The 18064-nt window shown below is 40.1% G+C and overlaps 1 protein-coding gene across 1 annotated transcript in view; it reads right to left on the reverse strand.

Annotated features, from left to right (window-relative positions):
• Window positions 1–18064, reverse strand: part of LOC116294006 (laminin subunit alpha) — a 43862-nt gene that overhangs the window by 8319 nt on the left and 17479 nt on the right. The window contains 22 exon segments of the mRNA XM_031701524.2: window positions 845–1341; window positions 1892–2062; window positions 2971–3055; window positions 3315–3472; window positions 3988–4254; window positions 4843–5043; window positions 5343–5428; window positions 5758–5980; window positions 6289–6585; window positions 7207–7323; window positions 7767–8119; window positions 9242–9442; window positions 10454–10663; window positions 10939–11147; window positions 11594–11795; window positions 12150–12232; window positions 12584–12860; window positions 13158–13338; window positions 13852–14360; window positions 16553–16679; window positions 17040–17267; window positions 17681–17869. Coding sequence (XP_031557384.2) covers window positions 845–1341; window positions 1892–2062; window positions 2971–3055; window positions 3315–3472; window positions 3988–4254; window positions 4843–5043; window positions 5343–5428; window positions 5758–5980; window positions 6289–6585; window positions 7207–7323; window positions 7767–8119; window positions 9242–9442; window positions 10454–10663; window positions 10939–11147; window positions 11594–11795; window positions 12150–12232; window positions 12584–12860; window positions 13158–13338; window positions 13852–14360; window positions 16553–16679; window positions 17040–17267; window positions 17681–17869 — 4871 coding nt within the window.

Consider the following 18064-nt stretch of genomic DNA (forward strand, 5'->3'; position numbering starts at 1 on the left):
CAGAATGAAGAAGGGAAGAAAGACTGGTCAAGGTCCGTCCAGAACACCGTAGTTCAGATTTTCTTTCTGCAATCATGGCCTTCTCCCCTTTTTTGTCCCCCAATCCTCTCCCCGGCTGCGAGAGACGCTACAATCATTTTTCATTTCAGACTGCGCATGTCTGATTCCCTTGAGTTTGATTTCTTTGTTTGACAGTAATCACCACCGCGAGTACAGCAGTGGCGCAGCTCAACGGGGTCGAACTGAAAGCATGTGAAAGCGCGTCTGGCAGCCGCTATCAGGGTTCTTGCCGAGGCAACCACTTAGAATTCAAGGACTATTCAAGAAGCATACAAGGACCCAAAAATGAATTTTCAAGGAGTATGTTCAGCTAAATATGCCAAGGTTTTACACGGTGGTTGCACATGGCTGACTTTCAGATTTTCCGATCTTTCTGACTAGATTTATTTCAGCACCATGCAAGTAATGATCAAAGCAAAAATTTACGGAGTTTTCAAGGAGTTTTGCTAAAATCGTAAAATTCAAGAGCTTTTCAAGTGCCTTTGAAAATGTGAATTAAATTCAAGGAGTTTTCAAGGAATTTAAGGAGTAGCACGAACCCTGCGCTATACAGTCCATGTAACGTTTGATAAAACACATGAATATGGATAGACAAACAAAAATTCCTACTCCAAAGAGATTTGAAATGGGAAAAAAGCGTCCATTATTTGTCGAATAGTGATAAGATGAAATGGTGAGTGGTTGAAGCCGTTTCGGTTGAACGTTTCACTTGCCAGCCAGCCAGCCAGCATTATTTCAGTGCAGTGTCATATTCAATAAACAATAAATAGAAAGTTATACTTACACCCCGACAGGCGTGGGTTTCTCCTTCTTGTTGCCCCTCTCTCTACCACCGAAGTAAATATATCTAGCAGACACTAAATCAGCACCTCCAATATCATAATATCGTTTCATATAGGCTAATATGTCACTGTCAAACTTCAGTGTAAAGTGTTGTCGAGTGTCTAGGTCTTCTAGCAGTGACACCTCGTGATCCTGACCATCACTGCAGGGAGTTGGGGCCATCATCGTGCGTATCCCTCTACCTTGGTTATACATAAACCTGAAGGTGGAGTCGACGATATCCATCATCATGAATACTTCAGGCCTTTTGTCTCTGACGGCGAGCAGGAGGAGACCACGTGATTCGGTGGTCTTGAACTTGAAAGAGACTCTACTTAACTGACTTGTTCTGTAGGGGCCGACTTTGAGGTAACCGTGGCCATTGAATCTGTATGTGTTGAGTTCTTCTTTGGGTTTGAAGGCCAAGCGATCGTAAAATACAGTCGGGGAGACGAGTTTCTGTGAATATAAAAAGTCACAGTTTTAATTTAGAAAAGGGAAGCAGATTTCCATCAAACAATCATTGCGCACTCTTGTTTTGTTTGGAAGGCCAAATAATAGAAAAATACATAAGAAGATATGGGTTCTTTCTGACATAGTTCTGATTCCCCTTAGTTACCGTTGTTATGTCCAACAAGCTCAACAAATTATCTAGAATATCTCAGAATTTAAAACTCTGATCGCGGAAAATTGGTTATAAATTGCTTCAACTGTTTCATGTCCTGTGAAAATAAAAGGAAATTGCCTCGTAATCCTTGTAGTACTTTTTAAAACAGATACGGTGTAGCTGTTTGTGGGACAAGATCTTTATTCCATTGGGAAAACTGCTGCTATTGTCTGACTCGTAACTATGAATAGTTTTAGTATAGATTTAGTACAGGAAACACATTCGTCACACAACCACTGCACAGGAGACACATTGGTCACACAACCACTGCACAGTAGACACATTTGTCACGCAATCACGGCGCAATGAAGGATGCTCTATTGACAAGTACAATTATTATACCTCTGCATTCCACAGTCCAACGGGAAGAAAGTCGATCCTCAGTCCATCCATAGGTCCTTGATATTTATTCATGTTGATGTTGGGTGGGACTTTGACGCCACTCGGTATCCCACCAACCAACAGGAAGTTGTTGTCCTTGTCAATGCGCAACACAGGGTCGGGCAAGTCAATCTAAATAGTACGATACAGTGAGAGGTAGGAGTTATTAGGTGGTTAATGACTATAGAATATAGTGATCTATCCCACTAACCATCAACAACACAGGGTTGGGCCAGTCAATCTAAATAGTACGATACAATGAGAGGTGGGAGTTATTAGGTGGTTAATGACTATAGAATATAGTGATCTATCCCACTAACCATCAACAACACAGGTTGGGTAAGTCAATCTAAATAGTACGATACAATGAGAGGTAGGAGTTATTAGGTGGTTAATGACTATAGAATATAGTGATCTATCCCACCAACCATCAACAACACAGGGTTGGGCAAGTCAATCTAAAGAGTGGAGTCAAGGCATTTAGCCCGTGAAATAAAAAATACTAGTCAAGGTGTAATAGTCAAATAGACACGAAAGAAGACAATGGGATTAGGGTCTACTAATGTGTATTAGTCTAATATCTATTGCATGGGTTTAGTGATTTCACTCTAGTCAAATAGACACAAAAGAAGACAATGGGATTAGGGTCTACTAATGTGTATTAGTCTAATATCTATTGCACGGGTTTAATGACTTCACTCTAGTCAAATAGACACGAAAGAAGACAATGGGATTAGGGTCTACTAATGTGTATTAGTCTAATATCTATTGCACGGGTTTAATGACTTCACTCTAGTCAAATAGACACGAAAGAAGACAATGGGATTAGGGTCTACTAATGTGTATTAGTCTAATATCTATTGCACGGGTTTAATGACTTCACTCTAGTCAAATAGACACGAAAGAAGACAATGGGATTTGGGTCTACTAATGTGTATTAGTCTAATATCTATTTCACGGGTTTAGTGACTTCACTCTATGATCCAATGAGCGTTTACCTATCTCATATCTCCATTCTAAAGATTTTCTAGCTCACTTACCTTATTTATTGAAGGTTTAATCTTTTTGATTGGCTTCTTGTTACTTTCATAGTATTCAAAGTTTAGTATAAAGGTATTGCCAGACCTAGTCAAGAAATACAGGAAATCAATCATTATGAGACAGTATAGTCATCCTGTTATACTGTGTAATTATTGATTACCATTACAATTATTACCATCACTATCAATGACCATTACAGTGACTATTACTATCACCACCACCGCCACCATCAATATGGCATCATCCTGAAGTGCCAACACCCTCACCATTATCATTCACATCACTATCACTGACGTCATCAACACGTAAATCATAATAACTATGACAGAACGAATGTACTCACATATTGAAGTGAATCTTGTACCAAGGGTCCAAGACAGGCTTAGCTAGCTGATCTGGAGGTGGTTTGATAGTAGTTGTGGTACCAGGTTTAACGATTTTAATCTCCTCCGTGCTGTCAAGGGTCACAAGTTTTCCAGACACACACGTCACAGCTCGAACCTTCAAATCAATCATTCATTAGATAAGTTTATCTCAGGTACTAAGTGAAATGGATCAATAGTAGAAAGGCAAAACTCATTGAGGGAAAGGATTGTTAACAACATTGAGAACTTATAGTAAAAATATTATCGACTGATGGGCATGTATGTTGCTTGCATTGCTTGGTGGTCTGTGGTGATTGAAGAGGTGAGGAAGAAAAGAAGAGGGGCAAAGAATAGAAGGGGAGGGGCAAAGAAGAGAAGGAGAGGGGCAAAGAATAGAAGGAGAGGGGCCAAGAAGAAAAGGAGAGGGGCAAAGAATAGAAGGAGAGGGGCAAAGAAGAGAAGGAGAGGGGCAAAGAAGAGGAGAGGGGCCAAGAAGAGGAGAGGGGCAAAGAAGAGAAAAAAGACAGGCATAGAAGACCTCTATTTCCTTCATAACATCGCAGACTGCCGAGCAGCAGCACAGGCTAGCATGTATCTGACACAAAATTATGCGTCTACTCATGGCTTAAGCCAAGGAAAAAATGAGCTTACCTTAGAAGCTTTCAATTCTAGAGAAACGAAGTCATTTTCACACATTTGATCAGCTTGTCGTATTATCCTTTTCTTGGTAAACAAAGTTGGGCCAAGGTACAAAAGCAGGGCATCAGTGAGTCGTGGCTTGATAAACAGCTCGATGTCTTTTATTGTGGAGAAGTCTCGAGAGACAGGAGGTGCAAGATGATTAGAAACGGTTTCATTTGTGAAGTCCATCACCACAGACATCTTGTTAAGCAGCTCCCGGGAATCACTCAGCATATCCTGATAACGAAAAGTAAAATGTCAGTAGCCAAACTTGAGAATAGAGACCTTTAGCATAAGGTTTACCGCTAACTGCTCGGGATAAGACACCGAAAAACGCCAGCAAACACGGAGAAGCACTCAGCATCAATGAAATATGGCGGCTCTTCCAGCAATAACTTTTTCATGATGCCTTGCAAAGTGTTGAAAGTTTGACGGAAAACGCCTGACATCGAAACTGCAGTTTGTCCGGCTAACATTAAACAGGCAGAAACAAAGGCTTTAGTTCTCATGGGAAAGAACATGGCTGCCGCATGACCAAAGGTCGATTGCATTCTTCCAAATAGAGGGCCTGAATCTTAAAATTCCCCTTTGTCCAGGAAGGAGGCTTAAAACTTACACGACCCTCGCTTGTCCAGGAAAAAATGATGGCCTTAAAACAACGACAGTTTTTCCAGGAAGAATTTTACACTGCCTTCCTTCGTCCAGGAAGACCTAGAACTTTCACCTCTACTTTATTGTAGAAGTACTGGCCTTTAAACTTTGACTCCTTCATTTTTTCCAGGAAGAAGGCAAGAAACTCTTACACCAGCCTCAGGTTTGTCTTACCTGAATTTCTTCTATTACATCCAAGACATTATCTTTCAACTCCTTAAGAATCCTGGTTTGATTAATGCGCACAATCCGGATGCTTTCCTTAATGTGCATTGACTTGTTCAAAGCATCCATTACTTGATCTTCAGCCTCGGAGATGTTCCTGTTTGCTGCAACGATCGAGTTCTGGAGTTCTTTCAGTCCAGGCAGCTGACCCTAAACAAGATCAAGTAACAGCTCTCATGACTTTGTGTTATATCAGCAAAATCAAGACATATTTGACTGAGGAGTCAATAGCCTTTCCCAAGGGGCCTTGGGCCGAATTGATTTGTTACCATAGTGATATATTAACGCTGCTGTTTGAAGTAAGAAGACTATTAGCCTGCCTTCTTGGGGGTCTGCGGCGTTGCAGTGCTCCTATTCGCAGCACTGCAGACCGACGAGCAACACATGCCAGAGGACTGTTTTGAGGAGGAGTTTCAAACTGAACAATATATACAACATGGGAATCAAACCTCAATATCCTTAGCGATTCTGTAAGCATCATCTGCCATCATTTCAGAATCAGTGGCATTTTGTTGAGCACTTTTTGCCTTTGCACCTGAATATGAGAAAAAATATTGGTCAATACTCAAAATCAAAATACTCACATCCTATAGAAGGCCCCATTTTTGGGGGGGTGGGGGGGGGGAGTTTTTTGAGGGGATGTGGATGTACCTAAATCGCGTTGGCGTTCCTGTTTTAAGTGACACCTTTTTCAACGTAAGAATCATGATCAAAACAAGCGCATTGCTGCAACTAGTATGCCAACATAAAGACCTTTTTGTAAGTAGATGTATTTAAATATTGGGTTGGGTCCCTGTGCTAATATGTAATTGATAATATGAGTGATATTTCGAGTGATATTTTAACTCCATGATCTTTACTTACCCATGTCTCCATATTTATCTATGTCATCAAAGGTGTTGTTTATCATCCCTAGATCTTCTTCCACTGATGTGATTTTCTTTTTTAGCTGCGCAATGCGATCCTTTAAATTATCCAGTAGTTTCTGCAAATGATTGTCAACTCTGTCTTTGACCGAGGAGGAAGAGTTAGCCAGTTTTTGACTTTCGGCGTTCGTGGCTTCTGCTCGGGAGTTGACGGCTTTCGACTAGTAGAAAAAAGAATAATTTGTAATAAGTTCAAAACATTGCTCTTTCTCCTTCACCTCGTGCCTCGCCTCACCTCACCTCGCCTCTCCTCGCTTCTTATTTCCAAATTGGTCCAGTTATTCCTTTTCCAGTTAACCCTTTTCAAAATTATCTTGGATGCAAGGGAAACTGGAAAAATACATCACACTTTTTCTCAGTAGAATTTGTGCCATTTGTTTTGTGTATTTGGGGTCCTTTTCAGAATAATCGATATCATTTAAATAAATATACCATACATTATATTAAGGCAAGTGTTCACACAACATACCTGCTCCTGGGCTTCGGTTGCGTTTCCCTCAGCTTGCCTAGCAATTGCCAGCGCTTCGTTGAGTTTCAATGCAATGTTTGCATACGCCTTTGAAGCGTTGATTGCTTTCTCAGCAAACTGTTGGGTGTCTGTCAGGAGATCTTCCAGAATCTTGGCCTGTTTTCTAAGAACTTCGGAATGATTGGACGCTTTAGCTGCTAAAGGGTGGAGCATATCGATTGCCATGGTTAAGTTCTTGAACCTGTCGTAGACTTGACGAATCAGATCATCTAGTCTTCCGAAGCTACCATTAAAGTGCTGTATACATATATAGGAAACAAATGTAAACATCAGTATCTTGATCTTGCTGGACACGTTCCTATGCTCCTTTGGGTACTCTCCACCCAAACGGTTTGCCCAGTTCAAACCAAAACAAATATACCGGAACTTCCACTGGTTTCTGTAAAGGGGGTGTGAAGGGCATTTATGTTGATGTTTGTTTTTTTGTTTTGCTTTGCTTTGTTTTGTTTGCGCACATCATTTCTTCTGGAGAAGTCGCTGCACAACAGTTTTCAAAGGTTACCATACAGAGTTATTCAGCAGTGTGTTTGACCTTTTACAGTTTAGTTTAGTTTGCTGATTTCGTCACTAAAGTAGATACACACACTACGCCTAAGAGAAATTACTAACAAAACAACACCAAAAAGGAAAGAAAAGACGAGCATGTGACAGGTAGCGGTAACATGACACAGTCCCAATTGACAACTGCCCCCTTAAAGTAAAAAAGAATAAATAAATAAAACAAAAATAAAGCAAAAAAAATAAGAGGTGATGCATCAACTGTGCTTCCCAAAAAATAATTTCAGAAAATACTTGTCCATAATCTTGTAGAGATGTTTACGGAATATTAAACTGTATTTATGTATACAGCACTCTTACCTCAAAATTTCTGGTAGCGTTCATTAGACTGGACGAGGCCCGGCCTAAAATTTCTTGAACCATCTTCAGAGAGTTTTCCATTTGTTTCTTTTTAGCCTTTGCTTTCATGATTGGAGTCTGGAGATTGAAGTATGAATAAAGACATCAAACAATTGAGGATTTCACTACTAAACATGATAAAGTGGTTTTGGTTTGAGTAAGAAATTTATGGTTTTGACTAGCAAGTACACGGTTTGGCATGCCGTAACATTGAAGGGGCTTCTTATTGTCTCCGTGTGTCTCATCCAATCACAACACGGCTATGGTGCAGTCACGGTACGTCTACGAAGTTTTCGTATCGTTTACCACCAAAACCGAGCTAAGACCGTTGTAAAATGACCTTTAAAATACGCATTTTTCAGTTATCAAGTGTTTGCGCACTTCTGTTAGGTCTGGTTTTCACTTGCGTCGTAATTGGAGTAATTTGATCCTGTGGTACGAAGCTTGGTGTACGTGCACATACACCAAGCTTGGCGCAAGCTTGGCGCAAACATGAAGTTTACTATATTCTATTTACAAACCATTGAATCATATTTCTTGCTTTTCTCGTTCCACTGTTCTGCCATGCTGACGTTCTTCAGGATTCCTAAAATCTTATCCAACAGCCCATTAAACTCTCCTTTCAGCTTAGCGATCATTTCCCTAGCCCTCTGGGCCTCGTTGTGGAGACCAAGAGTCTCATTTAGCAGCATCTTGGCATTGTCAGATACTGACTCGATAAAGCTCAGCTCTTGATTGACGGTGTTGTTTAAGGATGTGAAGTCTCTGTTCTGAAGTTCTTTGAGGATTCGCTCTGCTTCTTCTAGTAACATGGTTTGGTTTGCAGTACCTGTTTGCAGTTTCTCGACGATGTTGCCAGACAAGTTGATAATACCTAAAATAGAGACAGGAATAACAGTAAACGAAAAGATTACATAATTCATGTTTTCCCATTTACCACGTGTCGTTTTCGTGATTACCATTTCTTTGTTTAACGGTTGCGCATTAAAAGTGTACATAAATATGCATACAATATGTTATTCTCAAGATAATTAAGCTTAAGACACACGGTGCAACGTTGCATGCAACAAATCTGAAATTGAATCGAGCTCTACTCTTGCCACATTGCGTGCATGGCTGCAACATTGCGTGCAACATTTAAAATTTTGATTCAATCAGCTTGCAACAAATCTATAACCGCTGATCAAATTTCTTAGCAAAGCGGGCTGACACAAGCGTGATTTCGTTGCAACGTGTGTCACCCCGGTTCAAATTTGTTGCGTGCAATGTTGCACCGTGTGTCAGCACCTTTACACTTGGTCTGAAATTGGAAAACATTACGTTGAAGATACAAGGTTCTATTCAAGGCAGAGTCGAACACACGCTGCTAATCTTTGGGAAGAGAGTGTTTGGTTTAACGCACATCATGGAAGCCAAGGTAGAGTACTTCTGCACTAGTTTCACACATAACATGACTCATAGTTCTTTAAGCGCAGAACACTCGTTTTTGTGTAATAGGCGCATGCTACTTGACTTTCACTTTTTGGATGGTGATGGAGCTTGATGGACAAGTTTTGTCCCTCAATGTAGTCTAATAACAAGGTTCTGTCAAGCAACAGCCCAGTTTTATTATAGAAATCAAGGGTGTGAAAGCGGTAGTGCATTCAACTCTAGATCTTGGGTTTACCAAGTCAAGACTTTGTTACGTCTCTCCCTCAATTTGAGGCGGTTTTCTCCAGGTTCTCCGGTTTTTTCTCTTCTCCTCAAAAACTAAGGCTCGTGTCAAACGTAGAACTTCACATGAGCCGAACCTAAATACATCAAAGAAGACTGCCTTGTTATCCATTGTTTCAATTAGGTTCGGCTCATGCAAAGTTCGACGTTTGACCTGAGCCTAACAATCTAAATTCCAATTTGATCTGTAAGTCAGCCAGCCCTTACTTTGATCAGCCCAGAGGTTGCTTTAGAGTGTCGATAAAATACAAAGATTCATTACACTATGTTAAAAAAAACTTACTGCGCGATCTGTTGAGAGCGTCACGAATGTCCTGCTCCAGAATCAAAGCATCTGTCTTGGTTTTAGTTGCATTCTTAGAAGACTCCTTGGCACCCTTATGGACCATAGACGCTTGGTCTTGCATTGTGTTGGTCTTGGTCTCGCTTTCACTGGTTCTTTCCAACAAGGATTTATCTGGACCTGGTACTGGCTGGACGAAATCTGAGGTATCAAAGAGACGTTAATGGTTATTAGAGAAAACAACAGAGGACAGCAATACACAGTGACAAGTGAAGACCAGGGACAAGAGTTGTCCCCACGTTTGTAGTGCGCTTCAAGACAAAATTATATAAGAACTTTTCATTGTGAAACAGTCATATGAGTTTTAGTCGGATGATACCATTTCCCCCTAGTTTTAACATTTAAAATGTTTTACGCGAGTTTCAAGACAAAATTCTTTACTAATTTATTAAGAAATTCTGTATCAGTTTGAGTCAAGGGTAGCGTAACGGTAGCACATTCCAGTCGCCTCTAGGGGCTGACATTCGACTTCTGAACTCCGCATGTCATTTAAGTAGAGTTCGTTAGATCACTTCCTCGATTCCAGGGTTTTTTTCCGCCGGGTTCTCTGGTTTTCCTCGCTCCGCAGAACCTAATTCACGCGCTAAATTCCTGTTGCATCTGTGAGTTAGCGATGCCCTGGTTTGGTTGTTTGAGTCGATCTGTGAGTTAGGGTATGATCTGCCAGTAAGCTATCTATGCCCGAGAGAGCATAAATAAGAGGAGGGGGGACTTCTTATTATCGTACGCGCCATGTAAATTCCCGTTTAAGCTATTTTTAGTAACCGGATGCAGTTTAAATTTCGCCTTACCCTACTGTCGTGCGTCATTAACTTGCGCGCGTGTTCTCTTGCGGTTTCGTTTTTTTTTGAAGGAATCAGAACAACACTATACAAGAAATTTCCCTCTCTTATTCATGCTCTCTTGCTATGCCCTTATTTTGCTCAGCTAATAATAACAATAATAATAATGATAATAATAATAATAAACTCTTTATTTACTGAGGGTAGCACTAAATAGCAATATGCTAACAAACCTGTGGCCCTCTAATATATAAACTATGAAGATATGTGTATAAAAAACTATAGAATTATAACTACAAGATAAAAACCCCTTTACTGAAAAATAAGTTCAGGGTATTGATAAAATAAGGTTTTTTAGGTTAATTACTACCTGGATGACAGGCTTTCTTTAACACAGATATCTGTTGCGCGTTTAGTGGTTGATCGAATATCTGAAGACAAGCCACAGCACCACTGAAGAAATCATCCACATTAGGCACAGCACCCATTCGCACTTCCTTAGAATCGGTAGCAAGGGGTAACTTTGAGTTCAGGGGGGTTCGTTGTACCAGTTGATCATCAACCCGAAATTCAATCATTCCTGAAAAACATGGCAACTGTTAGTAAATATTTTATCTGATGTCTCTCCACTGTGAAGCAAGAACTGCAGCAAGTGCTGCTGCAAAACAAGTTGCGGAGAAAATAGCTCCGTGTAATCACTCCTTAAAGAAAGTTTAACGTTTTACTGATGTTGCCGCTCTTAAGTGCCCAGCCCAACCCATCCCTAGACTACCCACCCACAAAACAAAACCCCTGATGTGATATATCACGTGATAACCCTGAAGGTAATAACAATGTAAGAAACAACGTACGAACCTGCTTCATAATCATAAACCATTGCCAGGTGAATCCATTTGTTCCTAGTCATACTCTGGCTTTTTCGACAGTTTGGAAATCGACCAACTGTAAAGCACGCTTCAATGACGTCGTTTTCAATCACCCAAATCCTTGCTTTGTTGAGGCCAAAGTGCATTATAGGGCCTACCATGCCTTCATGTTTCACCCACAGGAGAATCGACGAGGACCTGAAAAACATCCCAGAATGATTAACTATCAAACACATGGTTCCGCGTTATATTTCTCAGAGCGACATGTTGGCATATGCACTCTGGTCTAGCTTGGGTACAAACAACACCATATGAGGCATTATGGAAATATATCCAGAATTATTAACTATCATACACATAAATATGCATTTTATTTCTGTGAGTGACATGTTTGAATAGACTCCTTTTTGAGTTCGACAAACAAGGTGCATTCTGGTCTAGCTTGGATACAAACAACACCGTATAAAGCATGATAGCAAAACATCAAGAATGATTAACCACATATATTTTTAATGAGAGCGAAATATAGACCTTTTCTAAGTTTAATAATACAAGGTGCATTCTGGTCTAGCTCGGGTACAAACGACACCATATGAGACAACAATGAACAAAAGATGTTTGTGCACCACGTTCGGTATACCAACCTCTTGGAGTGTAGTTTTCCGTCGTTCTTCACTTGGATGAAGCTGTTTTGATTTCCCTGTAGCTGTACCGCAGACTCAGGTCCATCAGGACCATCTACCCAATCAGTATTAGACAGTTGTGCATCAACAAGTCCCCGGTTACTGATATCTTTCCCTCCTGTCCTTTTGTCCAGCGGATACCGTGCCAACGGTCGGGGATTGGCTGATGAATAATATAGTTTATAAGTTTAGTGTATTATAGAGTGAAAGCATTTAATCCCGGCCGTGAAATAATAAAACAATTAGTCAACGTGTAATACTCAAATAGACACAAAAGAAAAGAATTAGGGTCTACAGCAGTGTATTAGTCTAATTTCTATTTCACAGGTTTAGTGACTTCACTCTAATTCGTCACACACTAAGAAAAAAAGTAGATTTGAATTGTCCAAAACATTGCGTTAGCCGAATTGGTCTATTGAAAACCGACACCTAAACGTTTTTTACTTTAACCAGACAGATAAAACATGTAAAAACTTCGTAAAGATTTGAGGGAGAACTGACGAATTCAAAATTTTACCTGTGCCATTGACGATTGATACTCCAACTATAACAGACATCGATTCCATAGTATTACTATACTTGTTAGTTGGTGGAATAAGCCTGGATAACAAAGGGCAATTCAAACACTAGAAACAACTATAAATGCAATTTTGCAGAAGAATAGCTAGTACAACACCAATGCCGATTTGTTTTTTATCGCGCAATAGGTCTGGCGTACTAAGGCAGTGCCGTGTCCTTGGCGTGAGCGTTTGAGCCAGTAGATTTTCACAGTCATATGAAATTTTTGTTGTTGTGAAGTGTGATCGTCCGGGTGAGTGTAGTCTTGAGAAAGACTGTTGCTGGTGGTCCTTGACGTTTCGACAACCTAAGCGGAAGTCATCTTCAGAGTCCAGTGCGAAAACGAAAGGGAGTAAAGACTAAAACAATTTGCTTTGGTGTAATATTTCTTACTTATTGAGAGTATCGTTGAGGTCTTTATACTTGGCTTGTGCAATCTGTCCCGCTGCGCCCTTCTTTAGACGATTCAACACAGTGGTGATATTCTCGTCTAACCCTTGCGCAACATCCAGCAGTCGTCCAACACACTCCCCGCAGAATTCACAACCGCTGGGTGTCAGGATATGGTTAGGTGGACAAATGGTGCAGTTTCCACCGCGTTTACAACACTGTCCTGTGTTGACATCACAGAATCCCCACAGATTGGCCGCATCTTTAGGACAGTTGCAAGCTAACAACAAATAAAAACAAACCGAATGAATGTCAAAGTGTCTAATAAATTTTAAAAATCTATGAATTCTTTAGTGCGCATTAAATTTTATATGCGTTAGGCACAGTTAACATCGAGGAGTTTCTGGCCAGCAGTCTCTCTCGCAACAGCAATACGCGGGATGCCCCTCAAGCCACACTAGGGTCTTCTTTTGTGAGGAATGTATTCCATGCTTGAGAGCTTGCTATGTTGTGCATTTATTACCTAGTTCCATGCTCGCTCAATCTTAGGCAATCAATGAGTTGAAGTCTAGAATACCTTGGCATCCATCAACTTGGTAGTTCCAGAATCCTGCCTGACATCGTTCACATCTCCTACCGATTGCTCCTGGTTTACAGATACACTGACCGGTCTTGACATCACACGACGCTCCTAGAGACGCGTTGGCGCAGTTACAGTCTTCACATCCGAGACAACTGTCGAAGTTCCATGTGTTGGCCTGAGAATTTTAGAGATCGCAAATTTGCTTTAGTGACTAGAGTTATTTTGACCGTTATTATTCTCCTGGAAGAATGGAGTCGTTTTCGAAATTTTAAAGAGTTTACGTCAAAAGGAAGATTTGCATCCAAAAAATGTTTACGTCAAAAAAATTGGTGACAAAAAAAGTTTTTACTTGAAGAATTTCTAGCTAGATTCTTAGTCAAATTGATCGCTTTCTTCACATCGATGGAGTCATATCAAAAATAACTCTGAATTTTACAATGCTTCTCAATAGCGCGCACAGAAACGTCGTCGCGATGAAGTAGGTTTTTATTGAACGTTTTAATAATATTCCGTAGGCACGCGACCTTGGAAAAAAAAAACATTGAAAACTTTGAGTTTTCCGACAATGTTATGGAAACCCATCGATTGATGTCCACCAAAACTTTATTTTGTCGCAACCACAAATTGTACAAGGCGTGCTGTCAGTGAATGAATAAGTACATGTACCAAAAGATCCCCTTCAACTCACCTTACACGTGTCACATCGTTCACCCATCACATTGTTCTTACACATACACGCCCCGGACGCATAATTACACAATGACGTCATAGCTCCGCACGCACTGCACTTGCACTTTTGACAGTTCTTAGCAACCACAGCATCTCCATAGTAACCATCCCGACAACGCTCACAGTTATCTCCGGCAGCTTTGTTGATGCATTTGGTGCACACTCCGGTAAAAGGATCGCAGCTGCCTGGAGCTTGAGGATCTATGTTGTCATTACACTTGCACGGCTTGCAGTAGTCACCAGGCACAGTTGGGTCTCCATAGTAACCGTCTGCGCACTGGTCGCACTGAAGTCCTGTGTAGCCCGTGTTGCATACGCATGTCAGCTGGCCATTGATATCGACGGCGCATTCAGATGCAAAGCTGTTGGAAGAGATCCCCAAAGGACATTTACAAAGTTGGCAGTCGTTTGGGGTTCCTTTGGTACCGTTGCCATAGTATCCTTTGACGCAGGTCTGACAGCGATCGCCTGAAACGTTTAAATTTAAAACAAATCGTAAATATCGTAAATATAACAATATTGAGTACCATTCACACTAAGTATTCAATGAAATACTTAAACTAAAAAATAGTTTCGGCATACACCAGAGTAGCTTCCTCTGGTGACTGTCCTCGCATTTTGTATACCGTAATCAGCTAGGTTTCGGGCTTGGAATCCCTGCGTATTACCGTTAATGAGCAGGCCTAGTGATCAGCACAACACAGGAATCCCATAAAGGGTACAGCGAGAGCTGTTTGAGAACTGAGAGGCTAAGGAAAACAACTTATTCTGTTATGCATGGATACAAAAGTGAACCTAATCAAGGGTGTCTAGGGTGACGTAACGATAGTAAACTACCCTCTCACCTCTGGAGTCTTGAATCGATACCCAGATGACTCCGCATCATATATGAGTAGAGTTTATTAGGTCTCCCCCTTCATTCGAGGGGTTTTCCCTAGTTCTCTTTTTTTCCTCCCTCTGTAAAACCATACCGCTGAATTAGCCGTGCCCTGACTTTGATCAGCTCTGACGGGTTCTTTGAGGGTATCGATAAGACTTTAAAGGTTTAAGGTGGCTGGACCCCCTCACGCTTGACCGTTACCTTCCACGTTTGGAACGCTGGTGCATAAACGTGTTTTATCCGATTGCAAATCTTTTTTGCACATAAGTCACATAAAGATTGGATTAATGTTTGATTCAATTTTTAATAAGATCGGACGTCATAACAAGTGATTATGATGAAATATTTGTTTTCGTTTAGAGAGCAATTTTAGCCTTGCAGAGCGTTCAACACTAAGATGCTTCGTACCACATAATTATATACTAGATGCCTCCATTTGTAGGGATTTTTGAAAAAATCTATCTACCTAATTATGAGATATTTGAGATTATTTGAATATGGTTCATAATCTACTTCAAAACTAAACAATGGATTTGATACGGCCGAAATTAATTTTCAGAGCTATATATTCACAAAAGTCATTGCTCATTTAGTTTTACTCTGTATCTAGTCTTAAAAGGAACATTTTGAAGGTAATCGACTTATGCGATTTTGTGAAAACGTATAATGCATAAGACGGGGTAAACATTCGATGCGCACTTTTCATCGCAGTTTTCTAGTCAATCTTATTAGATCTTCCATTATTCTAAAATTCGCTGATGATTTCTCTCAAAACTACGTCAGGATACAAGTTAGAACTTAAACTAATATTGCACAAAATTGCAAGATTATTGAACTCATTTAAAGCGGTCTAAAGCGAACGAGAGATACAGAAAACATTGATCGTTTCCCAATGATTTGATGCTCTGGGAATTCTATTGTTTGCTAATGACCATAACACCAAATTCTTTCGCACCATGCAATAGTCTTGCAATTTTGTGTAATATTAGTTTAAGTTCTAATTTGTATCCTGACGTAGTTTTGAGACAAATTATTTACGAATATTAGAATAATGGAAGATCTAGTAAGATTGACTAGAAAACTGCGATGAAAAGTGCGCATCGAATGTTTACCCCGTCTTATGCATTATACGTTTTCACAAAATCGCATAAGTCGATTACCTTCAAAATGTTCCTTTTAAGACTAGATACAGAGTAAAACTAAATGAGCAATGACTTTTGTGAATATATAGCTCTGAAAATTAATTTCGGCCGTATCAAATCCATTGTTTAGTTTTGAAGTAGATTATGAACCATATTCAAATAATCTCAAATATCTCATAATTAGGTAGATAGATTTTTTCAAAAATCCCTACAAATGGAGGCATCTAGTATATAATTATGTGGTACGAAGCATCTTAGTGTTGAACGCTCTGCAAGGCTAAAATTGCTCTCTAAACGAAAACAAATATTTCATCATAATCACTTGTTATGACGTCCGATCTTATTAAAAATTGAATCAAACATTAATCCAATCTTTATGTGACTTATGTGCAAAAAAGATTTGCAATCGGATAAAACACGTTTATGCACTAGCGTTCCAAACGTGGAAGGTAGCGGTCAAGCGTGAGGGGGTCCAGCCACCTTAAAGTTAAGAAGTCTTTCAATTTGCAGCTGCATAAGTTGCTTCACATACTGCGAGGATCAGCTCAATTCGATACATTACAACCGCAGTACAAATATATATTTCATATATATTCCCCCATACACAGTTAAGAAGTTCGTTGCAGTGGTTCTCATACCTGTTGTTTTGTGGAGACAGCCATAACATTCGCCAGTTTCTGGATGACAGTCATTAGAGTGACCATTACACTGACATGTGACACAGGTCCTGTTGTCGGCACCACGTGTATATCCTTTACCACAAAACTGACATACAAGATTGTAAAAGTTAAAGACACTCTCGTTGCTCAAATTTGGGTTTCTTAGCATTATATTGTGGGTGCAAATCAAGAGGAAATGTTTTTCAAAAACGAAGGCCTAAACCTCATAACTATCATTTTCGAATAAAATTTTTGCATTTTGATTCCATTTTCATCGGTCATCTCCACTTCCAAACAAGCCGTTAAACTTTCTTAATAACAAGACTTTAGTCCTTGTACAACAGCCTTTCTTTAAGAAAATAGGTTTTTTTTTTTGTGCTCACCGCTTGAATACGAAAAGAATTTTCTCTTAATATTTAAGAGGTCATCGACAACAAAAAAGGAGCATGAAGGGTGCGGTACTTACCTCGCAAGAGGTACCAGAAGCCTTGGCTGGACAGACGCACTTTTCGACTTCGTTTGCGATTTCACCGACACTCGATTCTAAAGCAGATTCCATGAGCACGTCAGAAATGGTTGTGTCAGCTACAGCAGTGCTGTAAGAAGCACGCAGCCTGACTGACTCAATGTCTGCTAAGATAGACATGAAGTCTGCACGGCTTGATCGACTGTTGTTAGCAACAGACCACAAGGACTGGAGAAAAGAAAGCAAGATATCAAAAATGAATTCACTAATAAAGATGAAAAAGTTATAGATATATCTATCTGAGTGAGTTGCGTAACAGCTATATATATGTCAAAAAGAAAGTAGAATGCAGGTATTTCTAAGAAGATCAGATTGACAGCCACCAAGTTTGAGCACAAACCGAACGTATCATTTTTTATAAAAAGTAGAAACGGTTACGTGTAAACGGTATGTACAGGTCAAATTCCTGACCGGTTAGAAATTCGTCCGGTGCCGTGTAAACCCAGCCTAAATGCGTATATCCCTTTCCTACGCGCAGTGCCAACCAACTCGTCCTTCACTATTAACCTTATCATCTTGCGCACCACTCAAAACTTGTGAAAACTTTAATTCAAGCGCATGGTTGGAACTAAAGGTAGTACCTCATTGAAGTGTGCTTGTATCTTGTGGACTCTGTTCGGTTGGAGCGTCATTTGTTTTTTGTAGGTCATTTCTACTCCATTTTTCCCTCTGATGATAACATCAGGATAGGTAGTCAGGACTGGCGTAGTCACCTCTACTGGTACTGTATACCTTAGTAAGTAAGTTAGACTACCTCCATATGAATAAATCTGAAATATGACGGCATAAGTAAAGCTTTAAAAATGTGTCCAAAAAACAATTAGCACTTTCAAATATTATTCCATTCATCCATTCATCTGTGCATTTGCGAGTGCTGCTTTCGAGGTCCAGCGGGAATCCCTCAATGTAGATGCGCAGTAAGTGTGTGCACTTCACATAAGTGGCTTCTATTTCTTGTCTACGTG

This window comes from Actinia tenebrosa, unplaced genomic scaffold, assembly GCF_029948245.1.
Source record: "Actinia tenebrosa isolate PJP-AT-01 unplaced genomic scaffold, QUT_ActTen_1.0 PGA_scaffold1__47_contigs__length_23844297, whole genome shotgun sequence".
NCBI classification, from domain to species: domain Eukaryota; kingdom Metazoa; phylum Cnidaria; class Anthozoa; order Actiniaria; family Actiniidae; genus Actinia; species Actinia tenebrosa.